At 37.4% G+C, this 21,512-nt stretch overlaps 1 protein-coding gene and 1 pseudogene across 1 annotated transcript in view; one reads left to right on the top strand and one right to left on the bottom strand.

Moving 5' to 3' along the window:
- Positions 1-18,733, top strand: part of LOC115499531 (cathepsin L1) — a 54,711-nt gene extending 35,978 nt beyond the window's left edge. Inside the window, exon 8 of the mRNA XM_030293581.1 lies at positions 18,363-18,733. Coding sequence (XP_030149441.1) covers positions 18,363-18,387 — 25 coding nt within the window. The 3' untranslated portion in view covers positions 18,388-18,733. The remainder of the gene's footprint in view (positions 1-18,362) is intronic.
- On the bottom strand, positions 7,442-7,541 carry LOC115500248 (annotated as a pseudogene).
- Positions 18,734-21,512: the final 2,779 nt, after the last annotated feature.

Raw genomic sequence — 21,512 nt, 5'->3', positions numbered from 1 at the left:
TCATATGAGTAAAATCATATGATATTTGTCTTTCTCTGACTGACTAATTTCACTTAGCATAATACCCTCTAGTTCCATCCACATAGTTATGAATGGCAAGATTTCATTCTTTTTGATTGCCGAATAATACTCCATTGTATATATATACCACCTCTTCTTTATCCATTCATCCATCGATGGACATTTGGTCTCTTTCCATACTTTGGCTACTGTTGACAGTGCTGCTATAAACATGGGGGTGCATGTGCCCTTTTGAAACAGCATCCCTGTATTCCTTGGATAAATACCTAGTAGTGCAATTGCTGGGTCGTACGGTAGTTCTATTTTTAATTTTTTGAGAAACCTCCATACTGTTCCCCAGGGTGGCTGCACCAGTTTGCATTCCCACCAGCAGTGCAAAAGAGATCCTCTTTCTCCGCATCCTCGCCAACATCTGATGTTGCCTGAGTTGTTAATGTTAGCCATTCTGACAGGTGTGAGGTGGTATCTCATTGTGGTTTTGATTTCTATTTCCCTGATGATGAGTGATGTTGAGCATTTTTCATGTGTCAGTTGGCCATCTGGATGTCTTCCTTGGAGGAGTGTCTATTCATGTCTTTTGCCCATTTCTTCACTGCATTATTTGTTTTTTGGGTGTTGAGTTTGCTAAGTTCTTTATAGATTTTGGATACTAACCCTTTCTCTGATATGTCATTGCAAATATCTTCTCCCATTCTGTCTGTTGCCTTTTAGTTTTGCTGATGGTTTCCTTCGCTGTGCAGAAGATTTTTATTTTGATGAGGTCCCAGTAATTCATTTTTGCTTTTGTTTCCCTTGCCTCCGGAGACGTGTTGAGTAAGAAGTTGCTGTGGCCAAGATCAAAGAGGTTTTTGCCTGCTTTCTTCTCTAGGATTTTGATGGCTTCCTGTCTTACATTGAGGTCTTTCATCCACTTTGAGTTTATTTTTGTGTATGATGTAAGAAAGCGGTCCAGGTTCATTCTTCTGCATGTCCCTGTCCAGTTTTCCCAGCACCACTTGCTGAAGAGACTGTCTTTATTCCATTGGATATTCTTTCCTGCTTTGTCAAAGATTATTTGGCCATATGTTTGTGGGTCCCTTTCTGGGTTCTCTATTCTGTTCCATTGATCTGAGTGCCTGTGCTTGTGCCAGTACCATACTGTCTTGATGATTACAGCTTTGTAGTATAGCTTGAAGTCCTGGATTGTGATACCTCCTGCTTTGGTTTTCTTTTTCAAGGTTGCTTTGGCTATTCGGGGTCTTTTCTGGTTCCATACAAATTTTAGGATTATTTTTTCTAGCTCTGGGAAGAATGCTGGTGTTATTTTGATAGGGATTGCATTGAATATGTAGATTGCTTTTACCCTCCCCACTTTTTAAACATAATTGTCATCTTTCCTACTTACATTTCAAACACCCCATGAAATGGTATTATAACTTGCTCTTGCTTCAACAATCAAATATGGTATAAAAACTCATAAAATTTTTAATAGTCTTGTGTATTTAGCCCTATTTTTACCTATTTTGATGTTCTTTCCTTTCTAAATGTCTAAGCCTTTCTTTTGGAGAACTTTCTTCAGCCATTTTTTAAAGAGTAGGTTTGCTACCCTTAAAATTCTCTTTGGTTTACTTCATCTGATAGTGTTGTGATTTTTGCCTTCATTCTTGGAGGATATTTTCACAAGATATAGAGTTCTGGTTTGAAGTTTTTTCCTTCAGTACTTTCTTTGTACACAGGATTACAGATGAGAAATACACTGTTATTCAAATTGTTGTTCCCCTATGAGTAATGTGCTGTTTCTCTCTGGATGTTTTCAAGATTTTTTCTTTTAGTATTCAGACATTTAATGATGATGTATCTTGGCATGGATTTCTTTGAATTTATCCTGTTTTATCCTGAATTATCCTGATCATGTACCTTCTTGAATCAGTAGATTTGTCTTTTTCCAAATTTGAGAAGTTTCAGACATTATTTTTTTAAATACTTTTTCAGTCCCACTCCCTCTTCTCTCTTTCTGGGTTTCTGTTAACACCAATGTTCGCCCTTTTTTTTCCCTAAGGGTCCTTGTCCCTGAGAAGCCATCTTTTTTTTTTTCCCCTGTCACTCACATCGGGTAAATGCTTTGATCTGTCTTCAAATTTTCTGAATCTATCCTCTGTTATGTCTACTCTACTATTTAACTTATACAGCAAATTTTTCATTTTGGTTATTATATTTTTTGGTTCTCTAATTTGCATTTGCTGTCTTTTTATAATTTGTATTTCTTTCATTAGATTTTCTATATTTCATTTGTTTCAAAAAAATTTATAGTTGTTTGCTGAAACATTATGATGCCTTCTTAAAAACCCTGTCAGATAATTCTAGAATCTAACTTATCTTGATGCTGGTGTCTGTTCATTGTCTTTTTCTCATTCCTGTTGTAATTGCTATGATAAGTGGTTTTTTTTTACTAAATCCTAGATATTTTTTGTCTTATATTAGACTGTGGATCCTATTTAATCTTTTTAGCGGTATAATGCAAGGACTAGGTGAGTCAGGGCTAGCAAGGGCTAGCTTCCTATCAGGCTCCTCCAAACTTTCCTGACCAAAATTGGGCACTATCACACTGCTTTATTACAGATGGATATGGTTAAAGTTCAAGTCCCTCTTTACCTCACTGTCACCTTCCTGGCAAAAGTGCACTGACTCATACTACCTGCAGTCTCTGAGTGGGGTTGTATGAGCAGCTCACTATTTGTCTCCACTGCCTCCAAGGCGGGAAAGTGGGGTGAGTTGACCACTTTGTTGCTGTGGGTAAGGGTGGAGGGTCAGCTCTTCACTGGACCCCCTGGCATGAGGGGAAGGGAGAAGCAGCTTGTCAACTACCCCTCCTTGCACCACTCTATTCTGCCTTGTAAATACCAGGAAAGGTGGAAGGTCAGCTCCCCAATGGGCCTTGATGACAGGGCAGGAGAGTGGAAGCCTAGTTGTAACTAGTTTTGCCTTGTACTGGCTTGTGAAGTTTCATTGCCACTGTGTGGAACCTCAACTCAATACTTGATCCCATTAATACCATCATGAGGTAGGGGGAGATCAGACCTATCTACTTCCAGATAAGTATGGAATCCTAGCCCCTTCAATACTACGTTCTCTGTTGTGTGTAGAGTTGAAAAATATTGTGGCTTTGCCTTCTGAGATGTCCTGTCTTTATTCTCCTCCCTCACATTAGTCTAGACCTTCTCTTTCCATCATCTCTGTTGTCCCTGTCCTGCTTGATTTTAATGCCACTAAAAGCAATTTCTTCTCAGTGTGGCGCCTTGTCCTAAAAGGAAACCCTGGCAAGTCAATTTAGAGTTCATAGAGGTTATACTGCTCTATCCCTTTTGGTCCATCTCAACACAGGCATGTGGTACTGGAGACAACAAACCTCCTTTTATAGCTCTTGTTCTCCAACTCTCTCCCATCATTGCTTTCCTTGCTTCTTCCTACATAGATTACTAGTAGGCAGGGGCGTTGTCTCCACAACCCATATTTTGGGATTTGTGGGGATATCTTTTCATCTTTTTATTTTATAAATTTGTTTCTGATGTCTAATGTTTATTTTTGAGAGAGAGAGACAGAGCACAAGACTGGGGGTTCAGAGAGAGGAGACACAGAATCTGAGCTGTCAGCACAGAGCCCGATGTGGGGCTTGAACTCATGAACCACAAGATCATGACCTGAGCTGAAGTCAGATGCTTAACCAACTGAGCTACCCAGGCACCCTTCTGATGTTTAATATTTAGTCTTGTTTTGACATCTAGTTGCTTTACCTTTTTTTATGTGGCAATTCAGAGTAACTAAACAACTTTGCTGCTCTGTTGTCATATTACCAGAATCTTGTCCCTCCTTCCATTCTTCATCTGCTATAGTCCATTCTTTCCTGAACAACCAGTTTGGTGTTCTCTCTGAATTGTTCATTCATGGGTGAAATGGCATTACATTACATGGGTGAAATGGTGTTCATAGGTTACCCAAACAGAAAAGAGAATTCTCATATTGAGTCAATGACTGATTTATGCCCTCCCTCTAAGTTCAGTGATAACAATTGCAGTAAAGGAAAAACTTCAGCTAGTCTTTTGGGACATCAAGCACATAAACTGAGATGTGCTTTTTGAATTTAAAATTTCTATAATGGCATTGACATTTCACAATTACACATAATAAAAATAAATACGTATGCAGTTAAAACAATCATATAAAACTCTAGCCACAGGACCAAAAGACTGATTCCTTCTTACTGATGTTTTTGTGAATTTTTTTAGTCAGAGCCTTGGTTAGTCTATAGTTTACAAGGAATAAAGATTAAAATAAGTAATGAAAATCATCTTTTAAAATGAAACGGGAATATGTTCATCGAGGAAGTAATATAATCTCTGTAATTGAGAATTAAAGGATAATTCAAAATCCTTGATTAAAAGAAGCCTATCCTTCTTTAAGAAATGCGCAATTTTCTATTGGTGCTCAAGCTTAAACAGAATTTATTATGTGAAATTTGCATAAGAGAATAATGAAAAAAGTACTGGGCAAAGGCTACTAATATGGCTTTATTATAAATAATAATGGATGAATATGCCCAAATTCCACATAAGCAAGGCTGCTTCCCTGTGATAACTCCATAGTAGTGTGTGTGTGTGTGTGTGTGTGTGTGTGTATTTTTTTTAATGTTTATTTATTTTTGAGAGAGAGAGAAGGGAAAGGCCAGAGAGAGAGGGAGACACAGAATCCAAAGCAGGCTCCAGGCTCCGAACTGTCAGCACAGAGCCTGACACGGGACTCGAACTCATGAGCCACCAGATCATGACCTGAGTCAAAGTCAGATGCTTAACTGACTGAGCCACCCAGGTGCCCCAGTAGTTTTTATTTTTAAAAACTAAAATCTAATCACCTTTCTTGTAGCCTTTAAAATCACTTTCTTCACTAAATATAGAATCTTAAAACACAAACTGACTTAACTCTTTAGGTCCTTTTTTGTTGAACCTATTTTTCAGTCACCTCAATCTATGTAAATTTCAAACCACTGGCTAATGAAATTCTGAACACTCTTAACATGAATATGATTTTTCTTATTATTTTTAGATCTCTGATAATTATTGTCAGAATAAGTAAATGTTTATATTAGAATAGAAAAAGTCTCAAATCAACAATCTAAGCTTCCACCACAAGGAAATAGAAAAAGAAGGAAATAGAAAAAGTTTTGGTTTTTTGAAAAGATAAAATTGTTAAACTTCTAGCAAGATTGACAAATATAAAAGGGAGATGAAGTTTTCAAACATCAAGAATAAAAGAGGAATTCTAACTACAGAACCTACAAACATTAAAAGGAAATTAAGTGAACAATACAAACAAGCCTATATGTAGAAAGTCAACAACTTACACAAAATTGCCAAATTCCTTGAAAACCACAAACACAAAACTCACCCAAGATGAAATAGATCATTTAAGTAGTCTTACATTAAATAGACTGAATATGTAGTTAAAAAGTTGCCAAAAATGGAAATCTCCAGACACAATTGTCTTCACTGGTAAATATACCAAACATTTAAAGATGAAATAATGTGTAGAATCTAGTCAAGTTCATGGAAGCAGAGAATAAGAATTATGGTTGCCAGGGGCTGGGAGGAGAGGGAGATGGAGAGATGTTGGTCAAGGGGTACAAACTTTCAGTTATGCAAGAGGAATACGTTCAGGAGATCTAATGTACAGCAATATGACTACAGCTAATAAAACTGTACTGTGTACTTAAAATTTGCTATTAAATTTTAAGTGTTCTCACAAGTAGGAAGAAAAAGAAAGAAAGAAAGAACGAAAGAAAGAAAATGGTAATTATGTGAGATGATAGATATGTTAGTTAACTTGATTGTGATGATTATTTTACAATGTATATGTATACTCAGAGCTGGGATGGGGGAGATGAAATAACACCAATTCAATACAAACTCTCCCAGAAAACAAAAGTGGAGGGAATGCTTCCCAGCTCATATAAGGCCAATATCAAAGTCAAACAAAGACAGTAAAAAAGAAAACTACAGTCCAATTTTCCTTATGAACATAACACAAGTTTTCAACAAAATATATCCATTAATATATAAAAAGAAAGATATACTACAACCAGGTATACTTTATACTGTAAGCTCAAAGCTGGCTCAATATATGAAAATCAATCAGTGTAATCTATCATTTTGACAGGCTAAAGAAAAACCATATGCTCAAATCAGTTGATGCAGAAAATCATTTGACTAAATCCAACATCCATTCATAATAAAACTCCCAGCAAACTAGAATTAAAAGGAAATTTCCTCAATCTGATAAAAAACCACAAAATTACTAATGCTAACAGCACACTTAATGGCTGGAGTCTTAATGGTTTTCCCCCTAAAATTAAGACCCAGGTAAAAGTCTCCACTTTCCCTAAAACAATTTATATAGTACTAGAAGTCCTGACCATTTCAATAATGCAAGAAAACAAAATAAAACAAAAGTGGAAGATTGGAAAGGAAGAACAAAACCTATCCTTATTTGTAGATTGCAGGATTCTCTACATAGAAAATCCCAAGGAGTCTACCAAAAATTCCAGAAGTATCAAGTGAGTTTAGTAAGATCACTGAATACAAAGTAAACACATAAATATCAATCATACTTCTACATATTAGCAAAAAAAAAATTGGAAATGAAAATTAGAAATGTGGTACTATTTAAAATTGCTCTAAAAAATTAAAACAAATTTAACAAAACATGTGCAGGATGTATATGGCAAATAATTCAAAATGCTGATTAAAGTATCAAAGGCCTAAATAAATGGAGAGTCATGCCATGTTCATAGATTGGAAGACTCAATATAGCTCAGGCTCCCAGGATTTTGGAGTAAAGTATGCCTTTACTTCAATGATAACTATCCTCCATTTGAAAACCAGCTTCTGATTTGCTACTGGGTTCCCCATAGAGACTAAACTCCCTAAACATGGGATAGCAAGTGACTATGTGACTCAAAATATCTATCATGAGCATGATAATCTATTTCACTGAATCAAAGTATTGGATGTATGAAAGACTATTCCTTTGTTAAATGGAATGGTAATTACAAGACCAGAAGATACAACCAAACTGTATAAGCAAGTGGTGCACACTCACATGGTACTAACTCCTACTACCTTAACACCTGATCCTTCATGCTCCTTAGAGCCCCATGGGAAGTCCACTATAAACATTTGACATTTCCAGAGGAGGAAAAACACCCTCCTTGGGTTATAGATGTGTCTGCAAGGTGTGGTGACATCATCTGGAAGTGAATGGCTGCTGCATTACAGCCCCACTCAGAGTTAACCCTGAAAGGCTCTGGTAAAGAAAAATTCTCCCTATGGACAGAGTTTTGAGAGGTATATTTGATTTTTCATTTTGTATGGAAGGAGACATTTGTTATTTTTTTTATTTGAAACACTTCACGAATTTGCTTGTCATCCTTGCTCAGAGGCCATGCTAATTTTCTCTGTATTGTTCCAATTTTAGTATATCTGCTGCTGCAGCTAGCACAGAAGGAGACATGTTAAGAGTCATATTGATTCATGACCAATGGCTCAGTGAGTTGATTGGTATTCCAGGGCTAAGAAGAAATATAACTGGAAAATTAACAAGGAGCTCTGGAGGAGAGACTATGTGGATGCGCTTCTAAGAATTGCACAGCGTAGGGGAATGTTAATTCTCATTAGGGGATAAGACATGAGAGGGTGGAAAGCAAATGAAGTTTGGATGTTTATACCTTTGGCTCCTTATGCTGAGACTTGAGTTGGCCACAATGTTCCTATTAGTAAGGTCACAGCTCCCTTAGGTGCACTCTTTTCTGCCAGGTTGTAGTTAATACTTCCTGCCTCCATAGCAGTTCTTGTGGTGATAATGGCTCCCTACTGTCACTAGTCACAGGTGATTCATCAACCCTGCCCGTGTTTTTTATTAGATCTCCTTAAGTATGCCATTGTTTCTTAATTGACCACAGCAACCCTGATCATAAACTACACAGGAGTGGAAATTTTTATTGCCTATTATCCCAGTATCTAGAATGATGTCTGTCACACTGCAGGTTTTCCATAAATGTTTGTTGAGTGAATATGTGTTTTGTCCACTTTCCTTCCATTAAAACATGAATAGCAATTTCTTAAACATCATTAATAATCAGTTTTCAAAAATGCATGGTATCTGGTATTAAAATAGATGTGAGGAAACAGTGTAAACTGTTATAACCTTTCTGAAGACTATTTGCATTTATCAAATATTTAACAGGTACACATTTTAACTGGGTAAGTCTATCATTTGGACATTTGTGCCAAAGAAATAATCACATATATATACAAAAGATGTAGGGACAATGATGTTTGCTATGTATTATTTATAATAGTGAAACTTGGAGACAAGCTGAACGTCAATCACAAAGATTGATTGAATAAACCTGATACGCCCTTACAATACAGAAAAGAATGATAGTTCTACAAAGCCTGACCAAATAACCAGATCAGAAGATAACTTTAAGTGTAAAAACAAGTTGTAAATAAATAGTAACCATTTCCTTTGAAAAATGCATTGTTAGCTTTAGCATAAAGTCTAGAGCTAAGCTTCAGTTCATATTGGTTTTATTTGGAAAATGAGATGGAAAGAAGGGAGCTTCCATTAGCCCATCATCACTGCTATATTTTGATCAAATTGAGCATGTATTTACATTTTTAAAAGAAACACTTAAATATATTTATATTTAAAAGATAAACAAGAGCAACTCAAGTGTTTAAAAAGTAAGTCTTGCTCAGCACAGAACTTAAGGGCAATAAAATATCAAATTGTAAAGCCTATTACAAAACAAATGGGGTGAAACTGTCACATTTAGCTTTCTCATTTACAAGTGCAAGGTTTTTGTCCAGAAAGCTGCAAGAAGGGTATTTTACTATTGAGGAACCAATTACGGCGTTTATGGAAAATAACGCCTTTTGACCCTCCTAAAAACAAACAAAAAAAACACATTATCAGGGTCCATTTTTGCAAAGATAGAAAACTCAGTCAGATTAAGGGGACATATCCACGACCCTCGGGAATTGTCCAACAGAGAACACTCTTTTCCCACCAGGAGTAAACCCAGACTCTTCTCACGTTGGCCCGGGACATGGCGGTGGGAGGAGGAGCTAGACGGGTAAACATCCCCGGACTCCACCCGCTGGGAGGAAGGATGCGCCAGCACCCGCACCGCCCAGGCCGCCCCGGAAGAGCTAGAACTGAGGCCCACCCTACCCCTCCGGCCACCTCTAGACTCCGCGGAGCTAGGCGGCAGGGCAAGGCGAGAAAGCGGCGGCGGCTGGGCTGGGGAGCCCCTGGAAGAGCGCGTCACCACCTGCTGAGCTCCGCCCACCACCCGTTCCGCAGGTCTAGAGCCTCGGAGTCCACACACCCCTCAGTGGGCTTGGGAGAGGCTAAGAACGGCGGGCCCCAGGGGCGGGGTTCTAAGGGGGGGGAGGGAGAAACGAGAGTTTCCTGGAAAGAGTAAAGCTTTCCGCGTGTGTTCATATAGATTGCAACTAACTTGTTGATGACTGTATACCTTTCCCCCCCCCATCTTATAAGTAGGGTCCAGTTTTAAAAAATCATTGTCATAGGGGCGCCTGAGTGGCTGAGTCGGTTCGGTGTGGGACTCCTGATCTCAGTTCAGGTCTTGGTCTCAGGGTCGTGAGTTCAAGCCCACAGTTTTGCTCGGCGCTGGGCGTGAAGCCAACTTAAAAAAAAAAAGGAATGGGGCGCCTGGGTGGCGCAGTCGGTTAAGCGTCCGACTTCAGCCAGGTCACGATCTCGCGGTCCGTGAGTTCGAGCCCCGCGTCGGGCTCTGGGCTGATGGCTCAGAGCCTGGAGCCTGTTTCCGATTCTGTGTCTCCCTCTCTCTCTGCCCCTCCCCCGTTCATGCTCTGTCTCTCTCTGTCCCAAAAAATAAATAAATGTTGAAAAAAAATTAAAAAAAAAAAAGGAAGGAAGAACGAGAGAAACAGTAAAAAAGATGTTCTTATAATATTATGACTGTGTGACCATAATTTGTTTTTTTAAAAAATCAACAAAATGCGCATTATAAGGTTTAAACAGGATCTTCTCCGGCAAATGTGTGATTTGCTTGATAACCATTTTATATTATTTTCCATTGTGTGTTCTTTCGTATATTATGTATTCTTGAAATTTGCTTTTTTTTTCTCCTTTCCTGGGATAAACTCTATTGGTCACACTTTCTTTTATACTACTGTTGTTGTGCGCCATATTCAAGTGTCTGTATTTACATTTCTCAACCTTATTCTCAACAGATATTTGTATCTTTACTTCTCTGAGCAGCTTTGCCTTTAAAAGGTACATTGATGGAGAGAGAATCCCTATTTTTTCTTTGTATTACAAAAATTTGGAAAACATAAGAAAAGTAGAAAATGGTAAAATGAACATATATAGCCAGCCATGCCATTGATTTAAGAAACCTTACTTAATCTTTTGCCATATTTGCTGTTAGTTTTTGCTGAAATTTCGTAAAGCGAATTAACAAAGTTAATTTCAGTGCTAAGTGCGGCACTATGCATACCTTTATAAAATCAATACATTTTCCAATCTAATTCCACTTAACAGTTAACTCTAATATTCCTTAATATTCCTTATTGCCAGTCCACATTCAAATTTCTCAAATTGTTCCCGACGTCCTTAGCGATAGTTGCTTTTCCGTTTGGGGTTTGATGGAGGACCACACATTGCATTTCGCTTTAATGTTCAAATTTAACCTCTACACCTGGAGGCTCTGAGCGATCCTGGGTAGGAGACACTATCAAAGACATTTTCCAACCGTCTACTAAGAAACTGCAAAGTAACGTCAAGGCGTGCGTGCAGGCCCTGCTCTGCCTTCCTGCTTCTGCACTCTCTGCCCTGGTGGGGAGGTGCTGCCTAGGCCTTGGTTGTACACATCTGGAATGGAAGGCGGGTGTGGAGACTCTGCGCTGCCTGGAAACACTGAGTAGAGTGGGCTTGTGACCCAGACTGCGGGAGCAGGAAGTCTTAAGGACCATCCCCCTCACTCCTACCCCCACCCTTGGGCTCAACCTCCAAGTCAGGCTTCCGGATGCAGTTGAGACTGAGCCCACGTCAGGAACAGGTGTTCGGTGCACGCTGGGATCTGCGGGAATCGGTGCCCGGCCCCACCTGCAGCACAACCAGAGAAAAGCCCCTGTTGGTGGCAGGAAGGTAAAAAGTATTTATATTGTAGACTGTGAGCGTGCCAAAGAGCACCAGAGGTGGGTCTGCGGTGGTACCCAAGCTCTGGAGCCAGAAAGACGAGGTTGGGGGGGGGGGGGGGAGGGGTAAATTCCAGCTGTCACCTGTAAGCAGGGACTAGAAAAGGAACCTGGATAAGAAGTATCTCAACTGACAATGAAGGTATTAATAACTGTCTCATGGCGTTGTTTTGAAACGTAAGTCTAAGTTGTAAATCAAATAGGCTGGTTCAGGGTACTAAGCCCTGAGTAAGTGACAACTGTTGTTTTATATTTAGAAGACATTTTGTTCCTTTTAATTGGGTAGTTTATGTAAACCTCACAACCATTCTAACCATTCTGTGAGAATAACAACCAAGGCTCAGGTTGGTGGAGTGAATGTGCCCAGGTCAGAAGGTAGCAGGGAGGGAGTTTGGATTCAAGGGCAGGTGTGCTTTACTTCTAACCTCAGGCTTTGTGTAAATGTAACACCTTCCTAAAAACAGCACTGCAGCCTTCAGAGCACTTAGCAGAGTGACCTGTCCCTAAATCCCCAGAGATATAATGGGAAGTGAATGTAAGATAGAATCTACCATGCCTCAAATGTGTTCTAGGATTTCTGGTGTCTCCTCAGATCCCTTGAGTCAGACAGAGCCTTCTAGCCCCCAATGCACTGGCAGTCTGTATTTTCAGTCTGAGATTATAGTGATTCCAAGAGGCTCCACTTTGTGGCCTTAAAATTAGTTCCTCAGGCTCAGGAGCTGGGGCTCCTAGGAAATTCATTTTAGAGCAAAGCAGCTTTTAAGAAGCAGGAAGCAAGGGACTCCGGTAATAAGAATCTTCCCTGGAAAAGAGCACCCCTTCACCTTAGACTTCAATCCAGAATTTCAGAGTAGAGACAGGAGAACCCACAAAGGTCTGCACAGCCAGAAGCATTTCTTGATCCCCCTGTCAAGAATGAGACAGACTGGAATGCAAGCTGGTGCAGCCACTCTGGAAAACAGTATGGAGGTTCCTCAAAAAATTAAAAATACCCTACGACCTAGCAATTGCACTACTAGGCATTTATCCAAGGGATACAGGTGTGATGTTTCTAAAGGACACATGCACGCCCATGTTTAGAACAGCACTATCAACAATAGCCAAAGTATGGAAAGAGCCCAAATGTCCCTCGGATGAATGAATAAAGAAGAGGCGGTATATATATATATATATATATATATATATATATACACACACACACAATGGAGTATTACTTGGCAATCAACAAGAATGAAATCTTGCCATTTGCAATTACATGGATGGAACTGGAGGGTAGTATGCTAAGTGAAATTAGTCAGTCAGAGAAAGACAAAAATCACATGACCTCACTCATATGAGGACTTTAAGAGACAAAACAGATGAACATAAGGGAAGGGAAACAAAAATAATATAAAAACAGGGAGGGGGGCAAAACAGAAGAGACTCATAAATATGGAGAACAAACTGAGGGTTGCTGGAGGGGTTGTGGGAGGGGGGATGGGCTAAATGGGTAAGGGACATTAAAGAATCTACTCCTGAAATCATTGATTCACTATATGCTAACTAATTTGGATGTAAATTTTTAAAAATTAAAAATAAAATTAAAAAAAAAAAGAATGAGACAGACTTGGTGATGCCACCACATTCAGAAGTCACAACATTGTGTGACAGTGGGAAGTGTGGGCCAGCTTTGAGAAGAGCAAGGTGAGCAAGGGGTAGGTTGCTCAGGAAAGGCCACTTTGTTGGAAAGCTTGTGAGAATGAGGTCTGTGGGTACCCTTAACCAGGAAGAAGAAAGAAAGTCTGCCTTCACTTTTCCTAAATGGCCCCATGCTTTACAGATGCTGCTGTCACATGTGTCCATCACCTTACATGATGATTCATGAAGAGTTTCCATGCTCATCTACCTCTGACTTATTGAAAACTTTAAAGAACCTTTAAAGATCCAAGAATGTCAGTCAATTGTCCAGAGTCACCTATATGACAGATCTGAAAATCAAAGTGCCATTATTTGGTGTCAGGTCCATGTTTCAGTTCATTTATGTTTAATGAAGAGTAGTGATCTTTTATGTGGCGGTTCACAGTTTGTTTATCCATTCACCAACTGATGCATATTTGGATAATTTTCAGCCATGAACATTTATATACAGGTTTCTATGTGTGGACATATGTCTTCATTTTCTTGGGTGAATACCAAGGAGTGAATGACATTGCTGGATCTCATAAGAAGTGTATGTTTGACATAATAAGGAGCTGTCATACTTTTTCAAAGTGGCCGTACCATTTTTCATTTCCATCAGCAAGATGTGAGGGGTCTAGTTGCTCTGCATCTTCATCTGAATTTAATGATGTCAGGTTTTTCTATTTGAGCCATCATATTGCTTTGTAATGGTATTACATTTTAGTTTTAATTTGATTTTTCTAATGTATAATAATGAGTATGTTTTTGTTTGTCATCTGTTCCTTTTTGATGAAGTGCCTATTTGATCTTTTCCTCATCTTAAAAAGTTGTTTCTTACTGATTTCAAGAGTTGTATATATGCTACAAAAGTTTTTCCAAAGATAAATGATTTGTAGATACTTTCCCTCAGCCTGTGTTTTTTCGTATTCTTAATAGTATTTTTCAAAAAGCAGAGGTTTTTACTTTAAGGAACAAGAAAAACCTCAAATAAACTAACCTTAAACCTAAAGGAACCCCCCCAAAAAAAAGAACAACAACAACCTCAACAAGTGAAGCTGAAAGCCAACAGAAGGAAGGGAATAATAAAGATTAGAGCAGAAATAAATGATATAGAAACAAACAAAAAACAGTAGAACAGATCAATGAATGAAACCATAAGCTGGTTCTTTGAAAAAATTAATAAAATTGATAAACCCCTTGCCAGGCTTATGAAAAAGGAAAGAGAAAGGACCCAAATAAATAAAATCACAAATGAAAGAGGAGAAATAACAATGAACAGCATAAAAATATAAACAATAATATAAGAATATTATGAAAAACTATATGCCAAAAAATTGAACAAGCTGGAATAAATCGATAAATCCCTAGAAACATATAAACTTCCAAAACTGAAACAGGAAGAAATAGAAAACTTGAATAGACCAATAACCAGCAAAGACATTGAATCAGTAACACAAATCTCCCAACAAACAAAAACCCTGGCCTCACAGGGGAATTCTACCAAACATTTTAAAAAGAGTTAATGCCTATTCTTCTCAAACTATTCCAAAAAAAATAGAAAAGGAAGGAAAACTTCCAACCTCATTCTATGAGGTCAGCATTACCCTGATACCAAAATCAGATAAAGACTCCACTAAAAAAGAGAACTACAGGCCAATATCCCTAGTGAACATAGATGTAAAAATTCTCAGCAAAATGCCGGCAAATCAAATCCAAGATTCACTCACCGTGTTCAAGTGGGATTTAGTCCCAAAATTCAAAGGTGATTCAATAGTCACAAATCAATGAGCATGATACACCACAATAATACAAGAAAGAATAAGAACCATATGATCCTTTCAATAGATGCAGAAAAAGCATTTGACAAAATACAAACATCTATTCATGATAAAAACTCTCAACAAAGTTGGTTTAGAGGGAACATACCTCAACATAATAAGGGAGCCATATGCAAAAAATGCACAGCTAATATAATAATCAATGGGGAACAACTGGTAGCTTTTCCTCTATGGTCAGGAACAAGATAGGGATGTTCTCTCTCACCACTGTTACTTAACATAATACAAAAGTCCTAGCTATAGCCATCAGACAACACAAATAAATAAAAGGCATCTAAATCAGCAAGGAAGAAGTAAAAGTTTAACTATTTGCAGATGACATGATACTCTATATAAAAAACCTGAAAGACTCCACCAAAAAATTATGAGAACTGATATATGAATTCAGTAAAGTCTCAGGATACAAAATCAACATAAAGAAATATGATGCATTTCTATACACCAATAATGAAGCAGCCGAAAGAGAAATTAAGGACTTCATCCCTTTTACAATTGCACCAAAAACCATGAGATAGCTACTAATAAACCTAACCACAGAGGTGAAGGACCTGTACTCTGGAAACTATAAAACACTGATGAAAGAAATTGAAGAAGACACAAAGAAATGGAAAGACATTCCATGCTCATGGATTGGAAGAACAAATATTGTTAAAATGTCTAGACTACACAAGGCATTCTATACATGCAATGCAATCCCTATCAAAATACCAACATCATTTTTCACCAATGTAGAACAATCCTAAGATTTGTATGGAACTGCAAAAGACCCCAAATAGCCAAAACAATCTTGAAAAGAAAAAACTGAAGTCATCACAATTACAGATTTCAAGTTATGTCACAAAGCTGTAGTGATCAAAACAGTATGGTACTGGCACAAAAATAGACACAGATCAATGGAACAGAATAGAAAACCCAGAAATGAACCCACACCTATAAGGTCAATTAATGTTACACAAAACAGGAAAGACTATCCAATGGGGAAAAGACAGTCTCTTTAACATACGGTGTTGGGAAAACTGGACAGCAACATGCAAAAGAATGGAACTGGAGTACTGTCTTAGACTATACAGAAAAACAAATTCAAAATGTATGAAAGACCTAAATGTGAGACAGGAAACCATTAAAACACCAGAGGAGAACACATGCAGTAACCCTTGTCATCAGCCACAGTAACTTCTTTCTAGATATGTCTCCTGAGGCAAGGGAAACAAAAGGAAAAATAAACTATTGGGAGTTCATCAAAATAAAAGCTTCTGCACAGCAAAGGAAACAATCAACAAAACTAAAAAGCAACCTTTGGAATGGAAGAAGATATTTGCAAACAACATATCTGATGAAAGGTTAGCATACAAAATATATAAAGAACTTAAACAACTCAACAGCTAAAAAACAAATAATACAATTAAAAAATGGGCAGAAGATATGAATAGACATTTTTCCAAAGAAGATATCCAGATGGCTAAAAGACACATGAAAAGATTCTCAACATCACTCATCATCTGGGAAATACAAATCAAAACTACAGTATGACCTCACACCTGTCACAATGGCTAAAATCAACAATAAGAAACAACAGATGCTGGTGAGGATATGGGGAAAGGGGAACCCTTCTACACTGTTGAGAATGCCAACTGGTGCAGCGTTCTGAAAAATGGTGTAGAGTTTCCTCCAAAAGTTAAAAATAGAACTCTTCGACCCAGAAATTGCATTACTGGTATTCACCCAGAGAATATAAAAGTACTACTTCAAAAGGATACATGCACCCCAATGTTTGTAGCAGCATTATTGACAACAGCCAAATTATGGAAATAGCCCAAGCATCCATTGACACATGAATGGATGGCAGATGAATTTATATATATATATATATATATATATATATATATATATATATAATGGAATATCACTCAGCCATAAAAAATAATGAAATCTTGCCATTTGCAACAATGTGGATGGAGCTACAGAGTATTATGCTAAGCGAAATAAGTCAGAGAAAGACAAGTATCATATGATTTCACTCATATGTAGAATTTAAGAAACAAAACAAATGATCATAGGGAAAGGAAAAGAAAGAGGGAGGCAAACCAAGAACCATACTCAACTATACAGAACAAACTGATGGTTACCGGAGGGGAGGTATGTGGGAAACAGGTTAAATAGGCGATGGTGTTAAGAAGTACACTTGTGATAAGCACTGGGTGTTGCATGTAAATATTGAATACCTGATTTGTACACCTGAAACTAATATTATACTATATGTTAGCTAACTGGAAATTAAATAAAATCTTAAAAAAAGAGCAGAGGTTTAAATTTATCAATTTTCATAATTTTCAATGCTTTTATTTCATGGGTGTATTAATCTATTTGGACTGCCATAACAAAATACCACAGACCAGGTAGATCCAACAACATAAGTCCAAGAGCAAGATGTGATCAGTATTGGTTTTAGGTGCAATCTCTCTTCCTGGCTTGCAGAGGGCCACTTTCTGTGTCCTCACATGGCCTTTTATCTGTGCACACACACAGAACGAGAGTGTTCTCAGGTGCCTCTACCTCTTCCTCTAAGGACATCAATTCTATCAGATCAGGACCCCACCTTTATCACCTCATTTAACCTTAATTACCTCCTTATGGTCTGGCCCTATCTCCAAATACAGCCACATAGGGGTTAAGGCTTCAACATACATGGGAGACACAGTTCAGCCCATAACAGTAACTTATACTTTTTTGTATGTCTTATCTAAGAAATATTTGCCTAATATGGTCACAAGCCTGTCACTTTTTATTTCCTTTTATAAGTTTGAAAGTTACAGCACCATTTGTTGAGAAGTATATACTTTCTCTGTTGGATTGCCTTGGTTACCTCTGTTGGGAATCAATTGAATATAAATATGTGCCTCTGAAATACAAGTCTGGTTCTGAGTACTACCTCCAGGGTTTAAATGGATCTCTTTATTGATTCCCCATTACCCTAGCAGAGGACCCAGAGTGAGGATGTGTGTACCCTAGTGAGTCACTGGTATACAGGAAATGATTATGGGAAGCTTATTTATAATGACTTTATCTTTAAGAAGGTACTAAGTTTGGGGCACATGGGTGGCTCAGTTGGTTAAGCGTCCAACTTCAGCTCAGTTCATGATCTCATGGTTCATGGGTTCGAGCCCCGTGTCAGGCTCAGTGCTGACAGCTTGGAGCCTGGATCCTGCTTCAGATTCTGTGTCTCCCTCTCTCTGCTCCTCCCTTCCTCTCTCTCTCTCTCAAAAATAAATAAATATTAAAAAAAAAATTTAAGGCACTAAGTTTTATCAGTAGTAATATTAACTGGTAGCATATGTACATATTTTTGAAATATATACAGATGAATTAGGACATGAAAATAATATTGATACTAATTGTGTGATGCCTCAGAGTATAAGACAGAGTTAGGTTTTTAATAACATTTTATAATTTTATTTATTTTATATTTTGTTTTAAACTGTTAACAGTAAACATTATATAAGAGTTTTCAGAGGTCATGTCACCAGTTTCTAAACACTCCAGATTGATCAGAAATGTGCTGTTACAGGCAGCACCATCATTCAAGGATGTAACTGTGGAGTTCACCGAGGAGGAGTGGAAGCATCTGGGCCCTGCTCAAAGGACTCTGTACAGACACATGCGCATCCTGGTGGATGAGCAGACCTTGCCACGTCATTGCCTCGAGAATGCAATCCTGTTTTTCATGATTGCTACTTTTATCATATGTGTCATATCCTGTTCTGTTTCTACTAATTAACTTTTCTCCTGGTTAAGGGTCATATGTGCCTTCTTTGCATGCTTTGTAATTTTTTTTATTAGATTCTAGTTGTTATGGATTTTACATTATTGGGTGCTATATTTTTTGGTATTTTAAAATGTTTTGGGGCTTTCTCTGGAATAAAGCTATGTTATTTGGAATTAGTTTGATCCTCTCAAGGTCTGCTATTAAGCTTTGTTCTGTAGGATTCAGAACACCTTCTGGTTTAGGGCTAATTTTGTTCCAGTACCAATTTTGTTCCTGTAGCCTTCAGGTTATTCTACATATCCTCCATTAATTAAGAAACCTTTCCACTCTGGCTGGTGGGATAAAAAACTTCTTTTTTCTGTATTTTCCACTCTACACCTTCCCAGCAGTTCTTTCCCTAACCTTGAATAGTTTTCTTACATGCAAGCACAAGTCCATACTCAGCCAAAGATTCACAGAGACCTTTCTGCAGATCTCATGGCTCTCACTTAGTGCAGCTCTTTCCTCTCCAGTGTTTTGTCTGGCAAATTCTAGTTGCCTCAGCATTCTAAACTCCTAACATTGTCTCCTCAACTTATTGAGACTGTCAGGCTTTTTTTTGGAGGCACGGTGGGCGGGGCGGGGGGGGGGGTCCCTTTGTTATGCTGTGCCATAGAAATTTTCCAAACTCTGGCCAAAATAGGGTTCACCCAAGTTGTTTCCTTTTTCCTAAGAGTTCCCTGTCAATGTCCGATTTTGCACTGCCTATTGTCCAATTTTGTATGGTTCTCTACTTTGTTTGACATGAGGAGGTAAAGTGAAATCTCTATGTGGTCCCTTTTATAAAACCCAAAGCACCTGGGCCATTTTTAGAAGTTAATATTATTTTGTCCTGAGATTCAGGGATCTAAGGAGATTCATTCTTTTGTCATCTCCTCAAAAATGAGCACCTCAGATGAATCCCATCAATGTGCAGCTCTTAAGCTATAGCTTCCTTTACATTCAGAAGTATTGAAGCACATGCAGCTGATCTAAATCCTAAATTATTTTCCATTTATAGAGTACAGTATTAGAAAAACATAAGTGATCTTCAAGTCGGAGGAAGGAGAAAATCCATGGTTATTAGAGGAAGAATCTCTAAATAGGAGCCAGACAGATGAGTTATTGAGTACTAGCAGAAGGTATCCAGGGAAAATTAAATCCAAAGTGATCAGTTACAGATGGGAATTTTTAGAGGTTTTTATCTTTGGAAATTAACAAAGAATGGATTCAGCATACTATGGAAGATGAAAGTGTAACATAACCAATGCAATGTAAACATATTGATTCTTTCATCTTTAGAAGCTAGAAGCCCAACTATATCATTTACAACTGACAAATCAAGTTATAGATTTGTATTTAATAGTAAAATGATAAAAACTGAGAAACATTTTAAAAGGCACTAAAATAGGGATTAAAGGATGGTTAGAAAGAAAGAAAAAACATTAATTTTATCATTGGTTCTATAATATGGAATTATTAGATACTATGGAAATAGAAGATTCATAAAATACAAAAGTTTATAATTATAAAGGTACTTAGAGCAGAACACAATATTTTGTAATTATAGAAGAAAAGTCAATGGAACAATGAAAACAGAACTATTACTAAAAATATTTTTTCTTTTACTTTTTTACAGTATAATTCAGCATAAAGTACAACAAATTTATCTGCCACATCAACTAATATAAAGTTACCTATTAAGTGCTATCAGATTGTAAAAAAGAAAGATATCCAAAAATAATGCAGACTGTTTGAAATATAAAATAATACATTAGTAAGCCAATAAATGTACAAATAATTCAGGGTTTATTTACCTAGCTGCCACATGTTGAATTCAAACAAAACAATATTAAATCAGAAAACCAGCACTCAAATGATGTTTTTAAAAGACCAGTTTCAAGGGATAGTAAAAGTTTTAAATATCTGTGTATCAAATAAGTTATCAGGATCCATAAAAAAATTGTAAGAGATATAAGGATAAAGGGAAACAAATTAGGTGTAGTAGACCTTAATATACTCCCAGATTTTATACCAAATTTAGTAGAGAGCAATTGAAGTTCTGGAACAAAGGTTGGCAATACAGTACAATACAATACAAACAATACAATACAAAGGTTGGCAATACAGTGCAATAACTACAGGCCTTGAGCTGAATTCAACCTGATACCCGTTTTTATAAATTAAGATTTTGGAACTCAGCCATTTCAGTTCTTTTATGTATTGTCAGCTACTGCCTTTATACTACAAAGGCATAGTTGTCTAATGACAGGGACCACATGGCCTACAAAGTCTGAAATATTTATTATCTGGCCTTTTACAGAAAAACTTTTTGCTAATCCATACTCTAGAACAATGGTGCTCAACAGAAGGTGATTTTGCCCACCACAGGACATTTAGCAATCTCTGGAGATATTTTTGGTTGTCACAACTGAGAGATGATATTACTAGTATTTCATGTAGAAACTAGGGATGCTGCTAAATATCTTATAAAGCACAGGACAACCACAGCTACCTCCATCATACATGCACACAACCAAGAATCATCTGGTCCAAAATGTTAATAGTGACAAATTTGAGAAACTCTGCACTAAAATATATACATAGAATATTTAAAAAGTGAACCTAATAAATATCTAGATGCGTCTTTTAAACTGTGTGCTCTAAAAATAATTAACCAATGTTGACGGTACATTCAGAAAATATAAAAGTATATTAGAACCAAAAAAAACTTTCAATAAACTCCACAAAATACAAATATCACAGTTCAGTAAAATGAGAAATTGAAAATAATGTAAACAAAACTAAAATCTGATCATTTAAAAATCTTGAAATGAAATGAAATGAAAAATCTATTCAGATATGTAAGCATAACTGTGGAGTAGGAGGCTCCAAGCTCTTGTTTCTCCCATAGAACTACTGGGGTGGGGGGGA

The sequence above is a fragment of the Lynx canadensis genome, chromosome D4, assembly GCF_007474595.2.
Source record: "Lynx canadensis isolate LIC74 chromosome D4, mLynCan4.pri.v2, whole genome shotgun sequence".
NCBI lineage: Eukaryota > Metazoa > Chordata > Mammalia > Carnivora > Felidae > Lynx > Lynx canadensis.
Note: the sequence above shows the minus strand (reverse complement) of the source record. Positions and strands in the feature narration are given on the sequence as shown.